Here is a 19756-nt window from a genome sequence, read left to right on the forward strand (position 1 = left end):
ATGTTGGCATTAGACACACTGGCGAAATTAGTCCGGTGACGTCGGCTAGTTGTACTAGCAGTTACCTGCAGGGTTGCTAACTTTTTATTGGATGTAGTTACATAAGTAAATGTTCTCGAAAAGTTTTCTGGAAACTTCGGTTCAGAACTGCTGTCCATGGGGACGTTTATTATTGTTTCAATCGATGACTATGTGTAGACAACTCCGCTATATAGTCGAACTTATTACATTTTGACTACAATTAGAAATAATAAGGTATTAAAAAAATACCTTTAATAGACTTCGGTAGGTAATTGAAAAACTTTTCAGCAGCCATACGTGGCCCAGAACGTCACCCTAAACTTATGTAGGTGCATCCCACGAGCACAATATAAATATCATGGCAAGTGAAATTAATATCTACCCACAAGAATTTACGCACGCTTCAGCAATTAAAAAGTGAAGTGTATGACTGTGATAAATAAATGGTTTGCCTGTAGTTATATGTTTAATACATAGTCAACAGAACATTCATTAAATTCTTTCATTCACTCAAACTGCTTAGCATTTAGGAGCACTGGAATGTTGTCTTTAAGGAAAGGTCCCCTTTTATTAGTCTAACAACTGCTCGAATGCGAAACCCTTTTATCCTTCGCATCGTAACGCAACTAATACAACCCTGAATCCCGAACACGTATCAACTAGGTACCTAATTACGTATTATACAAACGTCCACACTCTATTCCTATCATAAATTCGTATCACGGTCAAAGTATTTTCGCTCGTTATTTAGATGTCCACTAAATTAATTTACTAGTAATTTATCGCGTTTGTGTTGATAGATCAAGAAGCATCTTAAGATAATTGCTGGTTGATGATAAACGGCTGCGTATTAGCACAATTTATAGATCTATTTCTCTAACTCATAATTGCTGTGATTACTCTTGCGTTAGAGATCAACTGTGTTTTTCTTCACATAGAACTCACACGTGAAGCTGATAGGATAGACAGACCAGTGTCCAATGTAACGCAAAATGATTCAATTTTGTTTTCCACGTCTGGATTGGTTTGCCCTATCTATACACCTGCCACGCCGCACCGACTGTCAATTCAACCCGTTCACGAGATTAACTAGCGAGACAAGGAGATATTTTGCACCAATATTACCTTTTATTTTTCCTGTTATCTCTACAGAACACCGACTTACTTTATTATTTCTCAACCTAATATAGTAAGGCGTCGGATGTTTTTATACGGCGTGTCCTGAATCTTGGGGACCATGAGTCTTGTTAGACGTATGTCTCATTATTCCAGTTCGTCGAATCCAATATTGTTTCTTTGGCAATACATCTGAGCCAGTCCCGCGAGTTTTATGTCGTGTCATATACAGGGGCTATTCTCAAAACTTCCTACGTATCTACAGTTGTTTTAAGAGATTTCCTTCTGCTTATTTCTGAAGACAATTACGTCTTTCTTAGAATTAATAGAAAATCTAAGAATAAATGAAATAGGTAGGAGAAACAAATAATTAAACAACGACGAGTTTCATTCTAGTTAGGAGTTGTGGATTATTTTCTTTGTAGGAAACGAATACCCACGCTTTTTTATTGTTCAAATATCTTTAGTTTCATTTTATTTTATTTAAAGGTAACGTTAACAAGTAACAGTTTACTGTACAAAATTTGTTACGGGACAAATTATATTATCGAACATTGTTACCTAATTAAGCACAAAACATTATCTCAGAGTAAAGAGCAAAAAAAAGGTTAAGAAAAAACAGTACCTATCTGTTAAAATAAATAAAAAAACTTGCAGAATAGTAGCCCAACTATCAAGCCCAAGATGCGGGTTCAAGCGGCCGAATGCCCGCAACCTAGTTGGCCGGCACTCTCTCTACAAATATTACAGTGTGTCCCACGTGCCACGTGCTAGCGAGCTCGTTAGCTATCCGAGGCATCTCCCAGGTGAATGGGATCATCGCCTTTATTATATCGTTAGGGTACATCGGTCTTATTGACCATCAAAGACCTTCCTTTGACGTGTTTGGGAATAAACAAATGGACAAAGAAAAGATTTGGAAAACTATAAAACTTTACGATTCTTTTATTGCGCCATCTCAATGGTGCACTTGTTCTACTTACATATATGAATTTTGACGATTCAAAAATAGGTACCTAGAACAGGGTAAAATAAAATCACCTCAGCAGTATGAAGACCTAAGAGATAGAAGGTAAGCTAATATAAAAAGGTCGGATTATCAAATCAAGGTTAGTCAATAAAATCACAGTAGGTAAATCAATCACCATAACCTTTTTGAAAAGTCGGCCTCTATTCTATTCTCGGGCTCGATTGATTGATTCGTATAACGTCCACCAAGATACTTTAATCTATCAATGTACATAGAAAATGCTTTATCACTTGCCTTTGTTTGACAAAGCTAGGATAAGGTAAGACATTTATATTTCTTGAAAATAAAGAAAGAATTTATTTAGTAACGCATCATATTTTGTTAGGTTAAGTTCCTGAGCGCCGACAGCAGAGCCGTTTTGCTCGCTACAAATTGGGAAGGATATGTTCCTAGTAGGAACTACACGTAAGGAAAAATATACTTAAAGAATTTTAACATGTAAAATAATAAGAAGACATACGTACAGTATAGGTGCATAGATAGGTGATTCAAAAAATGTAACCACAGACTTATTGATTTTTAGATTGGTCTAATTACAATCATCGGTCTTCGGTGGCAGTGACTGACATGGGGTTGATTTGTGACGAGGGAGCCTTAAAAGATTTTTTCTAGCTTCAGTCATTTTACATGTATTTTTGCTGTTTTGCGCACAAAGTTTTTAAGCAGTAAGAGTAAAATAAATTAAATAGGATTTTCTTAGCGATAGACCATAAAGTCCATTAACAATTTTAATCGGAAGCCGCATCTAAAGAACTTCGTAAGACTATTTTCCACGTTCTTTTCGATTTGGTCGATGCTGAGAGTGTGAACATTTCTTTAATCTCGATAAGTAGGTATTTTTCTACTTGAAACCAATTCTTTCAGTATTCTTGCTAACTATGCATTTTATTCGAATTATTTTAAGACCAGTTTCACGAAAATAAACACATGCGGTTATTATCTGCATTTATTAATTATGATAAAATAAACCGCTGCAGGAACTTTCAGCTGTTCCCTTCGATGCAATAATTCAAGTTTATAAAGGCCTTATAAATAGATCATTGTTCTAAATAATTGCGCGACCAAATTGTTTGGAGTTGTTATTAAGTTGAATGTACCGGTAAAGTTTTGCAGATGTGGTGTATCTTACACCTGTTTAATATTACATTATGGAAAACACCAGCTTTAATATAACTGAGAAACCTGCGAAATATTGTTGTGAAATCTTGTTTCATATTTTATACTAGACGATTTCTGGCTTTTTCACCCGTTTCCTGTAGGAACTACATACCTACTGCCCATACCGGGAAAAAATATAGTCAATGATACTCGGGAAGAGTGCAGCTTTTTAACGGTGAAAGAATTTTTCAAATCGGTTCAGTAGTTTTGGATCCGTTAGGGTACAAACATTTTCTTTCCTACTCATTATATTACCTCTAGTATAGATACATGTAGGTAGGTAGTAGCTAGTAAATACATTCTATGTTATAATATAGACACTTGGTTTAGTGATTGAGTGATTGGCCACGGGCAGAGGGCTCGTTTTCCGCATAGAACAAATATTTGCTCAATCCACAGATAGTTGTGGTTTTGTGTGTTTGTGCATCCGGGATTTGTGTTCGCAAACACATCTACGTTACAAAGGAAACACGATGTTCTGTTTAATTATGTGCCTATTTACTGTGCATTTCTATAAACTATCTAGGTATCTGTTGTTCTGCGATTAGATATTAGACATATATGGAGCCAGTCAAATTAAGTCGTGGTGGCCTAGTGGGTAAAGAATTATCTCTAGGCTATCTTAAGCAAGTGCCAATGCAACTTTTCTAAGTTTGTATACACTTTCTAAGTACCTATATCTGAGACACCAATGGCTGATAAAAAGGTGAAGAAAAACATCTTAAAGAAACCTGGATATAAAATCAAAATCAAAATCAAAATCTTTTTATTTCACATAGGCCTTTGCAGGCACCTATGAAACGTCACATTATAAAGTCACCTATAAAGTCTGAAATCACCAACCCGCATTGAGCAAGCGTGGTGATGAATGCTCAATCCATCTCCGTGGGAGAGGAGTCCTGTGCCCAGCAGTGGGACGATAAAAAGGCTGTAGGTAACAGTATGAAGCGAATCAACGGATGGATCTAAGATTATAGAAATCGAGCAACAAAGGCCATATCATAACAGTTTAAGTAACGTCGTACTACCGTTTCACCAGATGGTAAGCGCTGCGGGGAAAGTGTGCTTGTTGACATGTTCTCATTTTACGCACTAACGCGGAGAACCGTGGTGTTTACACAGAGATTATTTATGTGCTGGACAGTGACACAGCATGCATTGTGTACCTTGAAAATACACAGCTTGTATTTTGAGTATATTAACTACAGCCATAATGTGCTATAACCCATAACGTTGAGCTATTTGATCCTGAATTTTGGAAGTCGTTATGGGTGAGAGATTAGAATGCAGATTCTGGCAACTTATGTCGTAATACGGGAAACCCGAAATATAGAAAAGGCACAAATATTGTTTTCATGCGCCTCTGGACCTAGACTAGCCCAACCTAAACCTATAAGTATTGTTAGAAAAATGCTAGGCCGATGATGACGTGAAAACAAAAGAAAGTTGAAAACATAAAGCAGGATAAAAAAAAAAAACAAAATAAAAGAAATGACTATCGTCCAGCTTACATCGTGACTCACCATTAACTCCCGGCGCAGTTTGTCTAGCTCATGAGCGGAGGGGGGCGCAGGCTGTACTCTCCCTCTCCTCAACTCCTCAAGCTGCCGTGTCAGCTCCTCCACTTTGGCCACCGCCACTGATAACTCCTTCTCCTTTTCATTGAAGAGCGCTCGTATTGACTCTAGGTCGCTCGCTGGGGACAAAAGAGAGAACATTGTAGTTATACAGGAATGTGAAGTAGTTTTTACAAGTTGTGGAGCTTTCAGGATAGGTAGCCAGAAATAAAAGCCGGAATAAAAACAATGTTTAAAATATTAAGCTCCAAGGCATTTTTTCGAAAAATCTTTACATACAATATTTTTTTCGCTCAAGAGGAATCTCTTTAATTAAGCTTAAATTCTTGTAGCCACCTACATCAGAAAACATCTGTTTCATGAAATCTCTGACGATGCCCATGCCCACGCTACTTACATAATAAAATTTTAAACTTCTGTTATTACAATTATAATTTTCCTTGGAAAGAAAATGTTATGGCAAGTAAATGAAGACATTTTCTGGCAGAAATTATATCACCTAGGTACACCTTCCTCAAAGAAAAATATCTTGCATAAAAATACAAAACAGCTACACTATTGTTCTATTCCTCGGAAACGATGTGCCAAAGACGAAAACGATATCCAAGAAAATATCAGTTTCCCTTCAAAAGAAACGGCAACGCAAACCACAGAAGTTGGTATTATTTCAACTTGTCAAGTAAACGAAGCGTAGATTAGGATCGTTTAATACAATAGCTACTGAATCTGTCTAGAAGTGCCTACTTAGACCAAGTAAGCGTTACTTTTATCGTCTATAAAAATGTGCTCGAATAAGAGAAAAAATTGGAGCATGAATAAAATGGCTGAAAGTTACTGAAGGTCGACAATGTGGTTATCACCTGTCACGTTGAAACAATAAAAATGCTATAACGTGGGTAAGGATACGAATGTTCAAATGTTTAACGTAAAACCAGAGGTTGTTAGCCATTTCCAGGTAAGCCTACTTAGTGAAAATGTTTTGAAATATTTTCCGTAATACTATGAGACGGCGAGACGGTAACAATTTAGATGAGCAATTCTCTTCTAATGGCTTGACTTTTTAGTACTCATGACCTATGTAGGTTTGGAATTGTTATTGCGTATTCGAACAAAGATTTTAATAAGTTTATCATATTCTAATGGCGAGCAAGCTGTGAAAATAATATTATCTAGCAAAAACTTCAAAAGGTTGTTAAATAGCGAACAAAACTTGTGAAAACCAATAACCCTACTGATGAGAACACTAAGAACTCTTTAAGCAAAGTGTTAGTACTTGGCAACAAGCCAGAAACTCCGTAAAACAAACTAAAAGAAACAAAGTCAGCTAATAGTTCTTAACCCTAACTTCAAATTTTAGTGCTCAACTTTACGCACAATTTATACGCAAATAAACATTGATTCCGCTTAATAGTTACCATTAAGGCAACAATAAAACTAATTTGGACCGAAATAAACGAAATAAAGTTAACAATTCTGAAATTCTAATGTATAGAGGGGCAAAAATGCTATTTTACGTAGCGCGGAGCCAGCTGAGACACATTTAAAAGCTCGGAGAGGGAAATACCTCCGACCTTTCAATTACAGAAGACAATAAAGAGGGCTTTATCTGTATGAAGAGTCCCTCCGTTTGTACACGACACGATTTTTTGGTATATACGCCTTGAAAGGTAAAAATATTTCTAAATGTAATATGGTGGAAAATTTTCTCGAGTATCCCTGTCTAGCCAAAGGCACCTGTAATTAATAGGCCCTCTGTTAAGGAAACTATGTTCAACATTAATCAAATAAATGTTTGAGAACGAACAAAAGTAATCCTGGTTCACTAAACTGAAACTGTATTCCCGAAGGTAGTTTATTGTGACTCCGGTACTAAGTATGTTACTAGTTTGCCAAATTGTATGGTGATTATGACCTCATTACTTGCTCGCGAAAGTTTATAAAGAGACCCTTGTTTGTGTCCCACTAATATGTTAATATAGGTACTCATATCATATAGGGTTACATGTTAATATGCATATACATTGCAAATTAGACTGCACTTGAATATAAGCTAACTAATTTCACACTGAATGGTCTCTGAGTGAGATATTCAATGGACTGGCTTCTCATTGACTAAGGATAAACTTAGCTCAGCTTGCTTGCTCAATAGATTAAATTAGATTATTGTGATAAACATGGTAATATTAGCAGTAATCCGTGATCTAACAAGCAACTTCATTAAAATCTTTATCCTTGTCCAGTCTAGATGGAGGTCGCTTTGATACTATTCACGTAAATTTGCATATGAATTAATACAAATATTTCTCATTTTGAATGCGAAGGTAATGAGGGTTTTTTCCCTTTTTTCTGCCACCGGGTGGCGCCACGTATGCGTCTGGTCCAAACAGCTGTCAAATAGTATGGAATTGTAGGTGCCGAACTTATTGTTTATTGAAATTCTGTTATATTGGAAGTGTTATTGATTTTATTATGGACTACGGTCAGAATAAGGTTTCCGAACTAAAAATTGAGCTAAGAGAGAGGGTGCAAAAGTCACTGGTACTAAGGAAAAGCTTGTTGAAAAATTTGTTAACACAATATGATTTAGTTTTTTTTATTTATTCAACCGCAATAGTAAAACAATAATGCAGTGCTTTAATTATAAAATAAAAAAAACACTAAACTCGTTCACTATTCATAGTAAAGATAAGCACTTTGACAGTTACCTGGACCTGACGACTCGGTGCTGCCACCTCGTGGACGCCATTTTAGAAAACCCTCATTAATAAGAGCAATCCAGTATGGGCGAGAAATATTTAAATACAGCGCATTTTCCGAACCTCAAACTAAGCAACGATTTTTATAAGGACCTCCTTAATTACTGCAAGCTTGGTCCCTTTGTGAGTAAAACTATTAGGGTCCCTATCTTACCTACTCTAAACTGTTGAAATGTGTGAAAACAATCTAAAACGGTTTACCGAATATGTTAAAGGATTCCCTTTAAAGCCGGGTACGGAATAGGATCTCATGGTGGTCAGTCGTATGAGTGATTTGCTTAACACGTCACTTCACATCAATGGTTGATTTGCCCCGTCAAAGGGCCGTACCCAGCCGTGAAATAAAGAGTGCAAATAATGTTATCAGAGGCCACACAAGCAATTTCGATGTAGGTAGGTATCAACAATAGAATATTCCCGGATTTTTCATAAAGCTTCGAGGAAATTGATTTAGCGGTTCAGAACATTGTCCTAATTCTGGTCGGTTTGGTTGATGGAAGTCAATGTATCAAATATTTATTCGCAGGTAATGATATTGAGAAATTATTTGAAATTAAGAAAGCATTGTGTTGCAAGAAAACATTTATGTCTCATAACTGCAGTGTATCTGACGTGACGACCACAAACAAAAGGAATGTCTCATTGTACAAAGGTGTGGTTTAGTAGGTATTTCAAATGACATAACACCATTCAAGAAGGCACATCCCTAAAAGTAAAGCGATCGAAAACAAAAGCGTCCAAGGCCAGGCGCAGAATAAAGGAATATTTCTACGGAGCGAATGTTTCGCGATCTGTGCGATCCGCCCAAATTGATTTAACTACACGCCTCTCTAAGAACGTATTCTACTTTAGTAGATCTATTGTGCCAAAACGTTTTCTCCCCCTTTTTTCTTGAGTAACAATTTACGCGCAAAGGGGTGCACTCGTTATCCCGCATCGAATATAATGTGCTCAGATTTTGGAAATAGTTCCTTTACCATTCACGACTGATTGACTTGCGTTTCGTTCTTTAAAAACATGAATTTTGTAGGTGTGGTTCGTTCTTAATGACTTAATTTACATGCATTTTAATGGCCTTTCTAGGCAAGAAGTGGTAAGAATGTTTTTGATGTTTTTTCTTTTATATTGCGTACACAGAAGTGTTCTTTAGCGCGGAACAGTAAGTGGTTTCCAGAAATCACTCAGGAGCTACGTACTGCAATAAAAGGAAATGTTCGTCAAGTGCCTGTTAAAGGAATCAAAGAAAATGCACGGTTCTATGTTTGAATAAAATCGATTGGGAAAAATTCGTGCGTTGTGGCTCGATTGCCCGCATACAGAACTATGAAGTGGAGCGGTCACAATCAGCTTAATGAGGCGAAACTTGTAAAGTGATTAGCCGCAACAGAGTGTCGGACCGCCCTACTAAAGCCCACATTTGTACGCACGGAGCTAATGTAGGTGCGACCACAAAAACCTCCTTGCTGACGCAGACTGATGTCTAGGGACGGGAACAAATGGAACTTTCAACTTTAACAACGATTAGGTCGAATGAAAAATAGCAACATGTAAATATGGGGTACGTTTTTTGCACGCATTTATACGCCGGTCGAGTTTTAACGGATGATTTCGAAAATAACATTAGTTGTTGTTCAACAAATTGCCAAATTGCAAAACAAAGCATTTATCTTTTAGATTAGGTATTACTTATTCGGAGAACTAATAAAAACTAAGACGTAATTATGAATAAAGTAGCTGAAGGTTGTTCTATTTGCTTCACTGTTTTATATTTCTTTGACACGGCATTCAAAACACATGCTACTTTCCATGTAACATGATGTTTGGTATTGATTTTTCTAAGTTTAGTCGATGCGTCACCGCAACGGTGTCATTTGAAGACTGGTACAACGCGATGTTAGTGCTCCATGTTAAAGGCAATACTTACGTACCAAAACGATATTTCATTTTTATGGACATCACAAGGCTGATAACATGAAAAATTATTGTCGATGAATAAAAAGGTTTTGCTTGAACAACGTCTTATGAATTTTTAATATGCACCTGAAAGTTTAAGTTTGTGATTTTATCGCAATATTTTCCGTAATGATCGGAATATTGTGGCAAAACACTGTTTTCGCTGAAGTTTCGGAAAAGTTTTTCGAGTTTTTTTGTTATTTTCTTCGCAATTTCATTATGAAGTTTAAACACTATCCATTAATTAAAAACGAAAATGTGAAACCTTGGCTAAAGGCGTGGCTTTGCGTTATAGGTAGGTATCACCATTAAATACAAGTCGATGGGCCCGTAATAATCGAGTTGAAAAGTAGATTAATTTGTCTTTATGAAACATTTTCTGACTAAATTGGATATAGTATAAAAACATAGACTACCAAAAACGAAAGATTTTCAGGGATAAACTAACAACGACGAAAAAATTATCTGAATAACTTTTAACAATGTATCCAATAATAACAATGTATACTCAATTAAGTATTTCAATTTCGTTCAGTTTATATGGCTCTATTTAACTTTTTACTTTTTTTATCTGATTTATTAGTATCTAGGTACGTAAACGACGTAAACGACAATGTACAAAATACGAAAAATTACAAATATTTTCTTTTTCCTGCTATTAGTGTGGTATTGAAGTGCCTTTAAAATAACGTTAAATTAAAATATCTTTCAATATTTTTCTTATCAATTTTCCCTAACAATTTCAACTTTCGTGCGATAAATAACTGGAAATCAACACTTTCTTTTTTAGTGTTCTTCAACGAATAGCGTTTTATTATCATCCTAACAACGTTTATCTTCTTAGAAAAGCTCGCACTAAGTAATTGGATATTTACTTGAATGTGAGATCAAATGGGATGCCTACTCGAATAAACCTTCTAAATCGAACAATCTGTGCGAATAGCAACGATATCTGGCTATCTTGAAGAAATGGCCGAATACTCGATACTCATCTGTTTTTATCGATAAGTAGGTCAGGCATAATTATTGTCTTTATTGTTCGATTGTCTGCTGTTTCATCGAGTGGTTCCAATAGAGGTAATCGGTAGCTATCGATCATGTTTAGTGCGATTAGTGCTAATCTATGGCGCCAATTAGATATTTGGATTTAGATTGCGAAAGTGTAAATGATTACGAAAAGAGCATATAATTTGAAAGCGCAGTATATAAAGCAGATTTATATTTGGCGCTGATTGAAAACTTTAATAGATCTTAAATAACTATGCATGTTATAAAATAATGGTACATAAACTATAAGATAGACAGTTTATTGTCTCTAACGTAACCTATTTCCCGATATAAAAGTTGCACAAGTAATCTGCAGTTTTATTACTTGCGCAATCTAGTAAATACACTTTTAGGTAACCTATCAATTTTAATTTTTATACCTGACAATATAACAACGATTATTAGTATAAAAATAAAATAATCCAACAGCACGCAACACTAAAGAAAGCCGTGCACTCAATCACCTGATTTTCGCTCGTAAAACACAATCTATCTCGCTCACGTCACTAAAGGTACGCACAGCCGGAGAAAATTGCCTCGCTACATTTATAACGTGAAAAAATTCAGACACACCCTCAACTTATCCCTGCAAGTGATCTAAATATGAACTTTATCTACTCTGAGGACAACAAAAATTGTGGTTACAACACAAATTTTACGCCCGATCGGTGAATCAATGGCCCATAAAATGTTGACGTTATTTATTTAGGAGCTCGCACTTTCAATCCTATTTTATTTTATAGCTCTAGACTGGGTGAGCTCGTTTGTCTTAAAAGGCTTATGAATTTATTCACTTAGTTTTAAGATAAGTCCCCGTACGTTCCATTATGAAATTAGCTGAAAGTTGATTAAAAAATAAATAAAAAGATGCAGATTTACTCAAAGATGCAGGTGAACAACTCTCACAGTTAAATTGCCGAGATATTAATTATTGAAGATCTTCAAAATACATAACTGTGTATTATCTAAGGTAACTATACCTACTTATAATATTTATTTCAGTCGTAAACATTACAAATCTCGAGGAATTCTAGTTCGGATACTTACGGAATTTACCAAAATGTAAAACAAATCATCTGGATTTAACTACTTTCATAATATAGTCGTTAAATGTTTAAAAATGAAAGCAGATTGATAAACGGAGGAACGTAAAAATAAAAACGTCACAATAAATTCAGCCGGCAAACGAGTTATTTAATTCGAACTCCATTTTGGGCCCGAGTCTATAACTTACTATTCTAAAAATATAACTGTCCAACAAGGTATTAATCCGATTTTTAATTAAGCAATAAAAAACTTAAATACAATTTTAAACGTCGTGAAAGGTTCCTGAATTTGAGAAATAAAAAGATTTATGGTCAATAAAAAAATGTATTAACTTTGTTACTGAATGTGTTGCCATTATTGATAATATTTTAAAGGTTGTATGATGGCTCAAAATATGCAATTTATGTTAGCAACATTGGGTGAATTGATTCAAAAATTCAAAGGGTGATTTAGGCTCGGGGGCATAAAACACACCTGGGTCTGTATTGTACCCTGACAAATCTGGATGAACGTAGAACATTAAGCCGTCTTATTTACGCAACGGTACTGAACCGTGCGAATAAGGAACTTAATTAAACTTTGTCATGCTAAAATACTTTTGACAGAAAACCAATTTCTCAAGTTGATATTCTTAGTAATGTTAGGAAATGTTAATTTAATTTTAACAATGGATTTTTGTTGAAAGTTTTGATTGAAGTCCGTTCAAGGTTGACTTGTACCACTGCTCATTAGTATTAGATCATTATCACCATTTCAGCCGTAGTAGGCACTTCCAATGCTGAACATTTTAGTGACTTGTAAACTAAGTCAACCTATAAATAAGAATTATCAAGCTCCATACCTAACTATAGATATAATTCCAATGAAAAGAAAATCAGGGTGAGCATGTCCCACTTTTGGAGTAGGTATACGATCTTTTTAATATCAGGAAGACATAATGTTTTCTGCGTACTATTTTATTATGTCAGAAAGTGGAGCAAGGACCTCCGATGGGTAAGCTATAAATGCTAGTATCCAAACACTAGATTGAAAACTACAGAATATCGAACACATTCGACCTCTTTAGATAAAACAAACGTTTGATTCCAATTACTGAAACATTAATTGGCATACAACTGCAACCGCAGTGCGGTGCGGTTATGATTACTTAGTGAACCGAACTGGTTTTGACTCGGAATGCTTTTAATTAACGGCGATCGGATTCTGGATGCTTCTAGAACATTCTACGATTGTCAGACGTCACTCGATCTAAGTATCCGGATTATACCGGTTATGTCTAGCGGGCGTACTTGGCATTTTCGAGTAGATGGGACGAATAGTTTGTCTTGGTAAGTATGAAGATACAAAATGTATGGAGTTTAGTGGTTGTTAGATAGTTCAAGTGAAATTGCTGTGTGCATAATGTATGTTTTTTTGTGAAGAAGTTTTTTGATAGTTTTTATATTTATTTGTTCTATATACATATTTTACTCTGACGAAAAGCAAAAAGGATTTCGCTATCCAAAATTCTCTGAAGCTGATAATTAAAAAAGTGCTCCGTATGAGGCTTTTATAAAAAATACCGTGTTTTATTCCAATGTGATTTTCTGAAAAAAGAGTATTTAACAAACATTACACGACTACTGAAAGAAAATGCTTCAATGTTTTCCACTCAACATATTAGCACGAATATTCACTTATATTTCGGATATATAGGTATCTACTTTCACAACAAACAGTATTAGGATGGCAAAGGAAATCTATTTAGACCTTATAAACGACGACCCAATAAGTACATGTGTATTGATATTCATCGACCCGTGGCATTTACTGGAGTGCCACGTTTATGAAATACCTACCCGTAGATATTATCTATGGTTATGAACACAATACAAGAATGAGATGCCTTGATTCAGACAATATTTGTTGGCCTTAATTTGAATCAAATTAAATGCTTCTAAGATTATTATGGGATCATATGCCATTCATTTTGTAATAGTTTGCTCTTAGAGTAAGACATTAGCCAGTATCTGTTTGATTTTTATCGAATACAATCGATATTCGCTCATTTAAATTCCGAACACTAAGTCAGCCACAAACAGTTGAACCAAACTCGAAACTTAGTGAACTGAATACATTCATCTTAACTACTAAGAGATAAGCGCCCAAAGATCGCATTACGTAATACAAAGCTGTTGAGTTAACCCTGTTGATTCAGACGGGTACAAACGGCCCATCGTCTGGTCACCGAGCGATAAAACGACTACTCCCACAGTCCCATTCCGACTGTGAAGCCGCGATACGATAGGATTGACGTTTCTATTAACGGTTATGATTTTTGAAAATAGAATGCAGTTGACGCCATGTTGCGCATAATTGGGTTTGTTTGTTTTAGTGATGAGCGAGTCAACATTGTTTTATTTTATTGGCAACTTTTTTTATTGTAGGTTGATTGTATTTGTTGGAACTGTTATAATTTATCAATTTGTTTTGAATACAATTGAATTTTCATTTGTCGATTGTTGTTTTTGCTGTTGCGAAATATTTTGTTCGGATAATAGAATCAATTTTAGTTGTGTGATTCAAATTGGAATTACAGACAGTTTTCACTGCCAGTTATTGTAATAGTTAAATGTACTTTTTTGGTCGTTTGAGACTTATTTTTAGAATAAATCCTATCCTTCCATGAAGTTAAACACTCACATTACGGTTTCCTCATTAGACTAGCAATGAACCGCGTGTAGACAATTAGGCCACACCTAGCGACGGCTATGTTTACTAAATCCAGGCGTGGTCCCATTCATTTACTTTATTTTTACACTGTTTTGTTCCTGTCTACCCAGAATTTATATTATTTATGGATATGTTTATAAACATATCGAAGTAATCAAAAGATAGGATCAAAAGAATTTCTTTTTGCTTGGTCCAAAGAATTGGTTGCAAGAAAAAGCGAATGTGATTAAAAAATATATGCACTTCAAAAAAGGTCGCTTTCAAAAGTTTGCAATAAAATGCTGAATTACCCATTAATGAAATACAACCAATTGTGTTTTTACCGGCAAATGATCAATAAAATATGCCATTTATCCGATAATCCTCTTTGAAACGGGGAAATAAAGGCTTCCCAACATTAAATTATTTCGTTTTCCCATGCGGCATGGTGGGATCATTAATTCGGTATTCGCAAATCCGATTTTTGCAAGTGTTCTCACGTGTTTAATTTATATTCCACATTGAATATTATAATAATTTTGGAAAGTAATATTTGGAGCTTTTGTTTCGGAAAAGTTTTGATTAAAAATAATGATTGATGAGGCTACGGATACCTGTCATTCTTCATCATTATGCCTCATTTCGTCATTTGGGAAAATTGATAAGTATATTTAACAATGGCTTTTTAAAAATCGAATTCGATTTACAAACCGTGTTCGGCCTGTCACAACAAACAGCACAGACTATATTTAGGGGTTGCCATAAATAATAAGTTGCAATGAAAATAGCAGGCGCACAGGCGCATCATTTCATTCAATGCTGCAAGTCCAATGTCAGAGTCCCGTCTGCACTCCAAATAGAACGCTCTTGATCCAATAATTTGACCCATTTGCAACGGTTCAGCTAGTTGGACGTGAATTTGTAATTATTCTAAATATATTTTTATCCTTCATATGGCAATGGTCGCTTACGACTTTTCGTTAATAAGCGTAGTATGAAGTTCATTTGTGCCAACGTAAATGGGAACGGTCCATAGGTAGTTGTGGGAGATTTGGACTTTCCATCTCTCTGAGTTCAGCAAAAACACATACAAAGTGCTGACTAGTAGGTTTTGGGTGCTGTTTGATGATGTTATGTGTATTTTGAGTTTGAGTTAGGACTTTATAAATCTCATGCAATGGGAAGTTTGAATCGGAACTGGTTTCGGGATATGAATGTCAAGTAATTTTGCAACACCTAATGGAATGACTAGAACTGTTTGAAGCTTACGTGAATGAACGAAAATGTAAATTACAATGCAGACATGCATGTTAAAAGGGAAACGGAACATGGTTCATTTATCTTCGTTCTATGCAAAAACTGTTGGGCAGAATGCTAATTAAAAAATAAAAGTAGTTTGTCAATGCTATGTTATAAAAAAAACACCATACTTTATAACACCAATTTCAAAATACAAAATCCGAAAGAATTCCAAACTTCTAACACGAAGAACTTCATAAAAAAGTTTGTATTTAATCCAAATTCACTTATCTCCTCATTTAAACTCTGGCTTCTACCGATCACGATGTTTTTAATTCCTTTCTTATTTGATGCAGTAACAATCTACCCTTTAATGGAACATTGTTGAACAGTTTGCGTGGAACACGGAGTAAGAAAAGATGAGCGGAGATGCCACAATGCAGGTAGGTCAGGCTAAGTACTTTCTTACCTTCTTCGTACGTTGAATCATGTCCAAAACGATCAGTTGCGAGTGAAATAATGAGGCGTTCAGCTACTTTGAGCCAGATGCCAACTATTTTCGGTATTACAAAAAAAAAACGGTCGTTGTCCGTTGTGCGAATAAGGGCGAAAACAGTAACGTTCTTCGTCCTCCGCTCACCCGCATTTTGGCGCTTTACTTTCTTAGGCGATTTTCCGTTATGGCACCTCCACTAGTCATTTTATTCTCCATGGCATGGAAGTTTTCTAGTTAACCCTAACAAACAAGTCTTCGGAGCATCGGTGGTCGTTGTCCGTCTCATAATGAATGAACGGGTATTGATTATAGTTCACGAGCGTTTGTTGCATCGATACCACCTCGTTCAAGTTGTTTAAAATGTTTTAAGTGGAATTTGAATTAATGATTAAATTGAATAACAGATTGGCTATACTTTCAAATTGAAATTGTATTTTACACAGAATGATTTTGGGAAACGTACATGTACCTAAATATATGTTTGTAATTGGTAATGTTTTAGCCAATTTTCATCGCTCTTGTTATTTTCAGAAGTAACAGTAAATAGGCCAAATACATATACCTAGTTAAAATACACGCTACAAAATTAATTATTTTCCTGTCGAACTAAAATACAGTATAACATTATGTAAACCTTCGCTTCTCACAATACTGCAATGTGTTACTGTTTCAAACTGAACTAACAAAGAGTTTATAACATGTTTCGATGAAAACCATTGTGTCTATGAAACAAAGTGTCCGAGCAAAACGTTTACACGTTTCGGGAAATACAAGTATTCACAAAAAAAACTATATAGTAGCTGACACTGAACCATATTCTATTGCCATTTTGTACTTCATGCGGTCACTGGTGACAATGGTGTGTTTTTTTAGTAATCTTATAGATATTCAGTAGCTTCTGTGTTAAACAAAAACACTATTATTTAAAGCTAACCTACAGATAAAGGAGTGCACTTTAAATAAACAATTTGGTAGGATAAGGCTATTATGACTTATGCCGTAAGGAATCCAAAATGTGGAAAAACCTAACATAAAAAAGTTAAGTTTACAGATAAAACCGATTTGTTCCCAAAGTAATATGTGCATACCTATATACCCACTAAATTCTAAATTGCTATAGAATAGAACAATTCATAACTACCAATTTTATCTTTCACACAAATCGTAACTAAATACTGAGATCATTATTAATTAGGCTTAAACACCAGTTAATGCGACAATATTGTTCGATAGCGATGTTCAAATGCTCGTAATTAAATGGAGCGAGATTGTTGACACTATCTCGCCGTATTAATCCTCATTATTAGCATACATTTGTCGGAGATGTTCGAGGACAAATTAACTGCTGTGATCCTAAAACGTTCTGCGGAGATGAATTTGTATTTTCACTGTGAAAATTTAGGTGAAATATTGGTTTTAGATAGGATTTTTTGTAGGTACCTAAAACGCCAGTAATATGCGTCTAATATAAGGTGAGTAGTAAATATGAAAATGTACAAACTATTTTTATTGGAGGTACAAACTTACAAAGTATTTTCACCCACCTACACGCAAATGTTAAAGAATATGTAACCACAGCAAAAAGCGGCCCCACTTTACGTATTTGTAAGTTCTGAGCCGTAATCCCAAGAAAAAGGGTCTTTAGTACGAGGAAAATCAGAACAGTTTTCCTGAACCAATAATATTGCATAAGAATTATTTGTGTACAAAATACGTTTCGTAATACCGGCCGTTACGACCATTAGTCGTAACGTAGGTATTACTGCCAGATACGTAAGCTGTTACAAGTACCGTGCCAAAATAAAGTTTAAGCTAAAATAGACTATAAATAGTACTTACTTAGTGCGATATTCGCTTGCTTGTTTCTATCGAGCTGCCCCCGTAGCGCTCGTAGCCGGCGTAGCTTCAACTCTTGCGCCTCTACGCGCTCGCGTAGCCGCCGTAGCCGCTCGCCTTCCACCGCCACCTATCAACAAATGCATACAATATTTACAGCCTGTTACAAAAACCTATTCAAACTGCGGTTTTTAATAAAATTCCATTTTCAAAGTTGAGTTCAGGCCGTCACACTTTTTCACGCTTTTCCGACCTTAAAACAACTTAGTTGAGTTTTATTGTTCAAAACGAGGGCTGTTGAGAGCGTGTGGAAAAGTTTTGAAATTTATTTTAATATCGCAGTTGATTTATATTAACCCCCAATTGTTCTTCTTTAAAATATTGTTTCATTAAAAATAATTAAGAGATACTAAGCTGCTATATCTGCGAAATAAATCGATGAAGACGAAGGCTTATAAAATTCAGTGGCAGTATTATAATGAATACAAAATTGGCTGTATATAAAGGCTCGACGTCGGGCAATTTTGTTTATTTTATAGGCGTACTTATTGCGTGAGAAGAGTTTATTTTTAAGGCGGCGATAAATATCGCATTAGGCTAACGCGCGTCCGGCCCGCCCCGAGAGATTTATTAAGAACGGGGAAAATTTAATTTTTTTGGTCGCTTATCTGTTCACAATTTCTCTAGAAGATTCCGGGACGTCTTTATCCGTTAACTGAGTTGGATTTAATGCCACAATAAATATGCTAAACGGACGGTTTAACAGATTATTTAAAAATACTCAAAAACGAATAGCTAGAAAAAACTTTTGAATAATTTCCTTCATTCCTATTTAGAGATTTTTTAAACATCCAAATGGATAACCACTAATTTGCATTATAAGACTAACTTGAATTATATTATTTCTTTACAAAAGGCCAGAACAGAGCTATTTAACCAGTTATTATAGTAAATTGTATTCCCACGACATAACTGATACTTGTAGAATCCCATGACCATGAGAAACCACTTAAATTATTCGACAAGATTGTAAATCTCGGCAGTTAAATAAACAATCCTAACTGGAACTTAGTGATATTCAATTCTTACGGCTTCAATGATAAACTGCCGGAGTCAATTACGAAGCGAAAACAAGTCAGAATTAAATTATAAATAACACAGTTATGATAACACAAAAGCAATTCAAAAACTTTGACGTACACCCGTAACTGAGAACAAAGATTTTTCGTTCCATTGACTTTTTGTGTTCCTTTTACTTCATTAAAATCCTTTGTTTTATATTACGGATTTCTGAAAACCCTTTTTAAAAATGTACACCTTCCTTTTTCATACGTGACGTCCTTTGTTGAGTCCAGTTATAATAAAATCTGAGCCCATTTTATTGTTATTCTTTATGAATGACAATGAGAGCTATTCACATAGAAGCTCTAATATGAACTTAATTAGAAGTGGGGAGCAAAAAATTCAAAGCATTCAGAACCAAAGCATTTGTGAGGAATTTATGAATGGCTTTGCCAATGAACGTACCTACCTATTGGTAACGCAAATTCAAGAAGGAGTTACTGGGCAAAAGTTCACACAGCAAATAAAATATTCGACTAAACTTCGCGCAAGAAACCGCACACCGTTTAAAGCTTTATTAATTCTCTCTTAATTTCGTGGAAATCGTGAAGGTCTGTTGCGCACATTTCGCGTATTTGCAAGTTAGGTATTAGGGGTATTAGTATAGTATTTGTATGTATATCAGAGGCAAACAATAGACTCGCTTATTAGATTCCCCACGGAGGTC

General features: G+C 35.3%; 1 protein-coding gene across 11 annotated transcripts in view; it reads right to left on the reverse strand.

Annotated features, from left to right (window-relative positions):
• LOC110378740 (apoptosis-stimulating of p53 protein 1) overlaps window positions 1-19756 on the reverse strand; it is a 262519-nt gene that overhangs the window by 44444 nt on the left and 198319 nt on the right. For 9 of the 11 annotated variants that reach the window (XM_064038435.1, XM_064038434.1, XM_064038439.1 and 6 more), the window contains 2 exons: window positions 17971-18097; window positions 4837-5021 (listed from right to left, as the gene is read on the reverse strand). In XM_064038435.1, coding sequence (XP_063894505.1) covers window positions 4837-5021; window positions 17971-18097 — 312 coding nt within the window. The remainder of the gene's footprint in view (window positions 1-4836; window positions 5022-17970; window positions 18098-19756) is intronic. The other 2 variants (XM_064038429.1, XM_064038432.1) reach the window with 1 other exon arrangement.

Source organism: Helicoverpa armigera, chromosome 16 (genome assembly GCF_030705265.1).
Source record: "Helicoverpa armigera isolate CAAS_96S chromosome 16, ASM3070526v1, whole genome shotgun sequence".
Classification (NCBI taxonomy): domain Eukaryota; kingdom Metazoa; phylum Arthropoda; class Insecta; order Lepidoptera; family Noctuidae; genus Helicoverpa; species Helicoverpa armigera.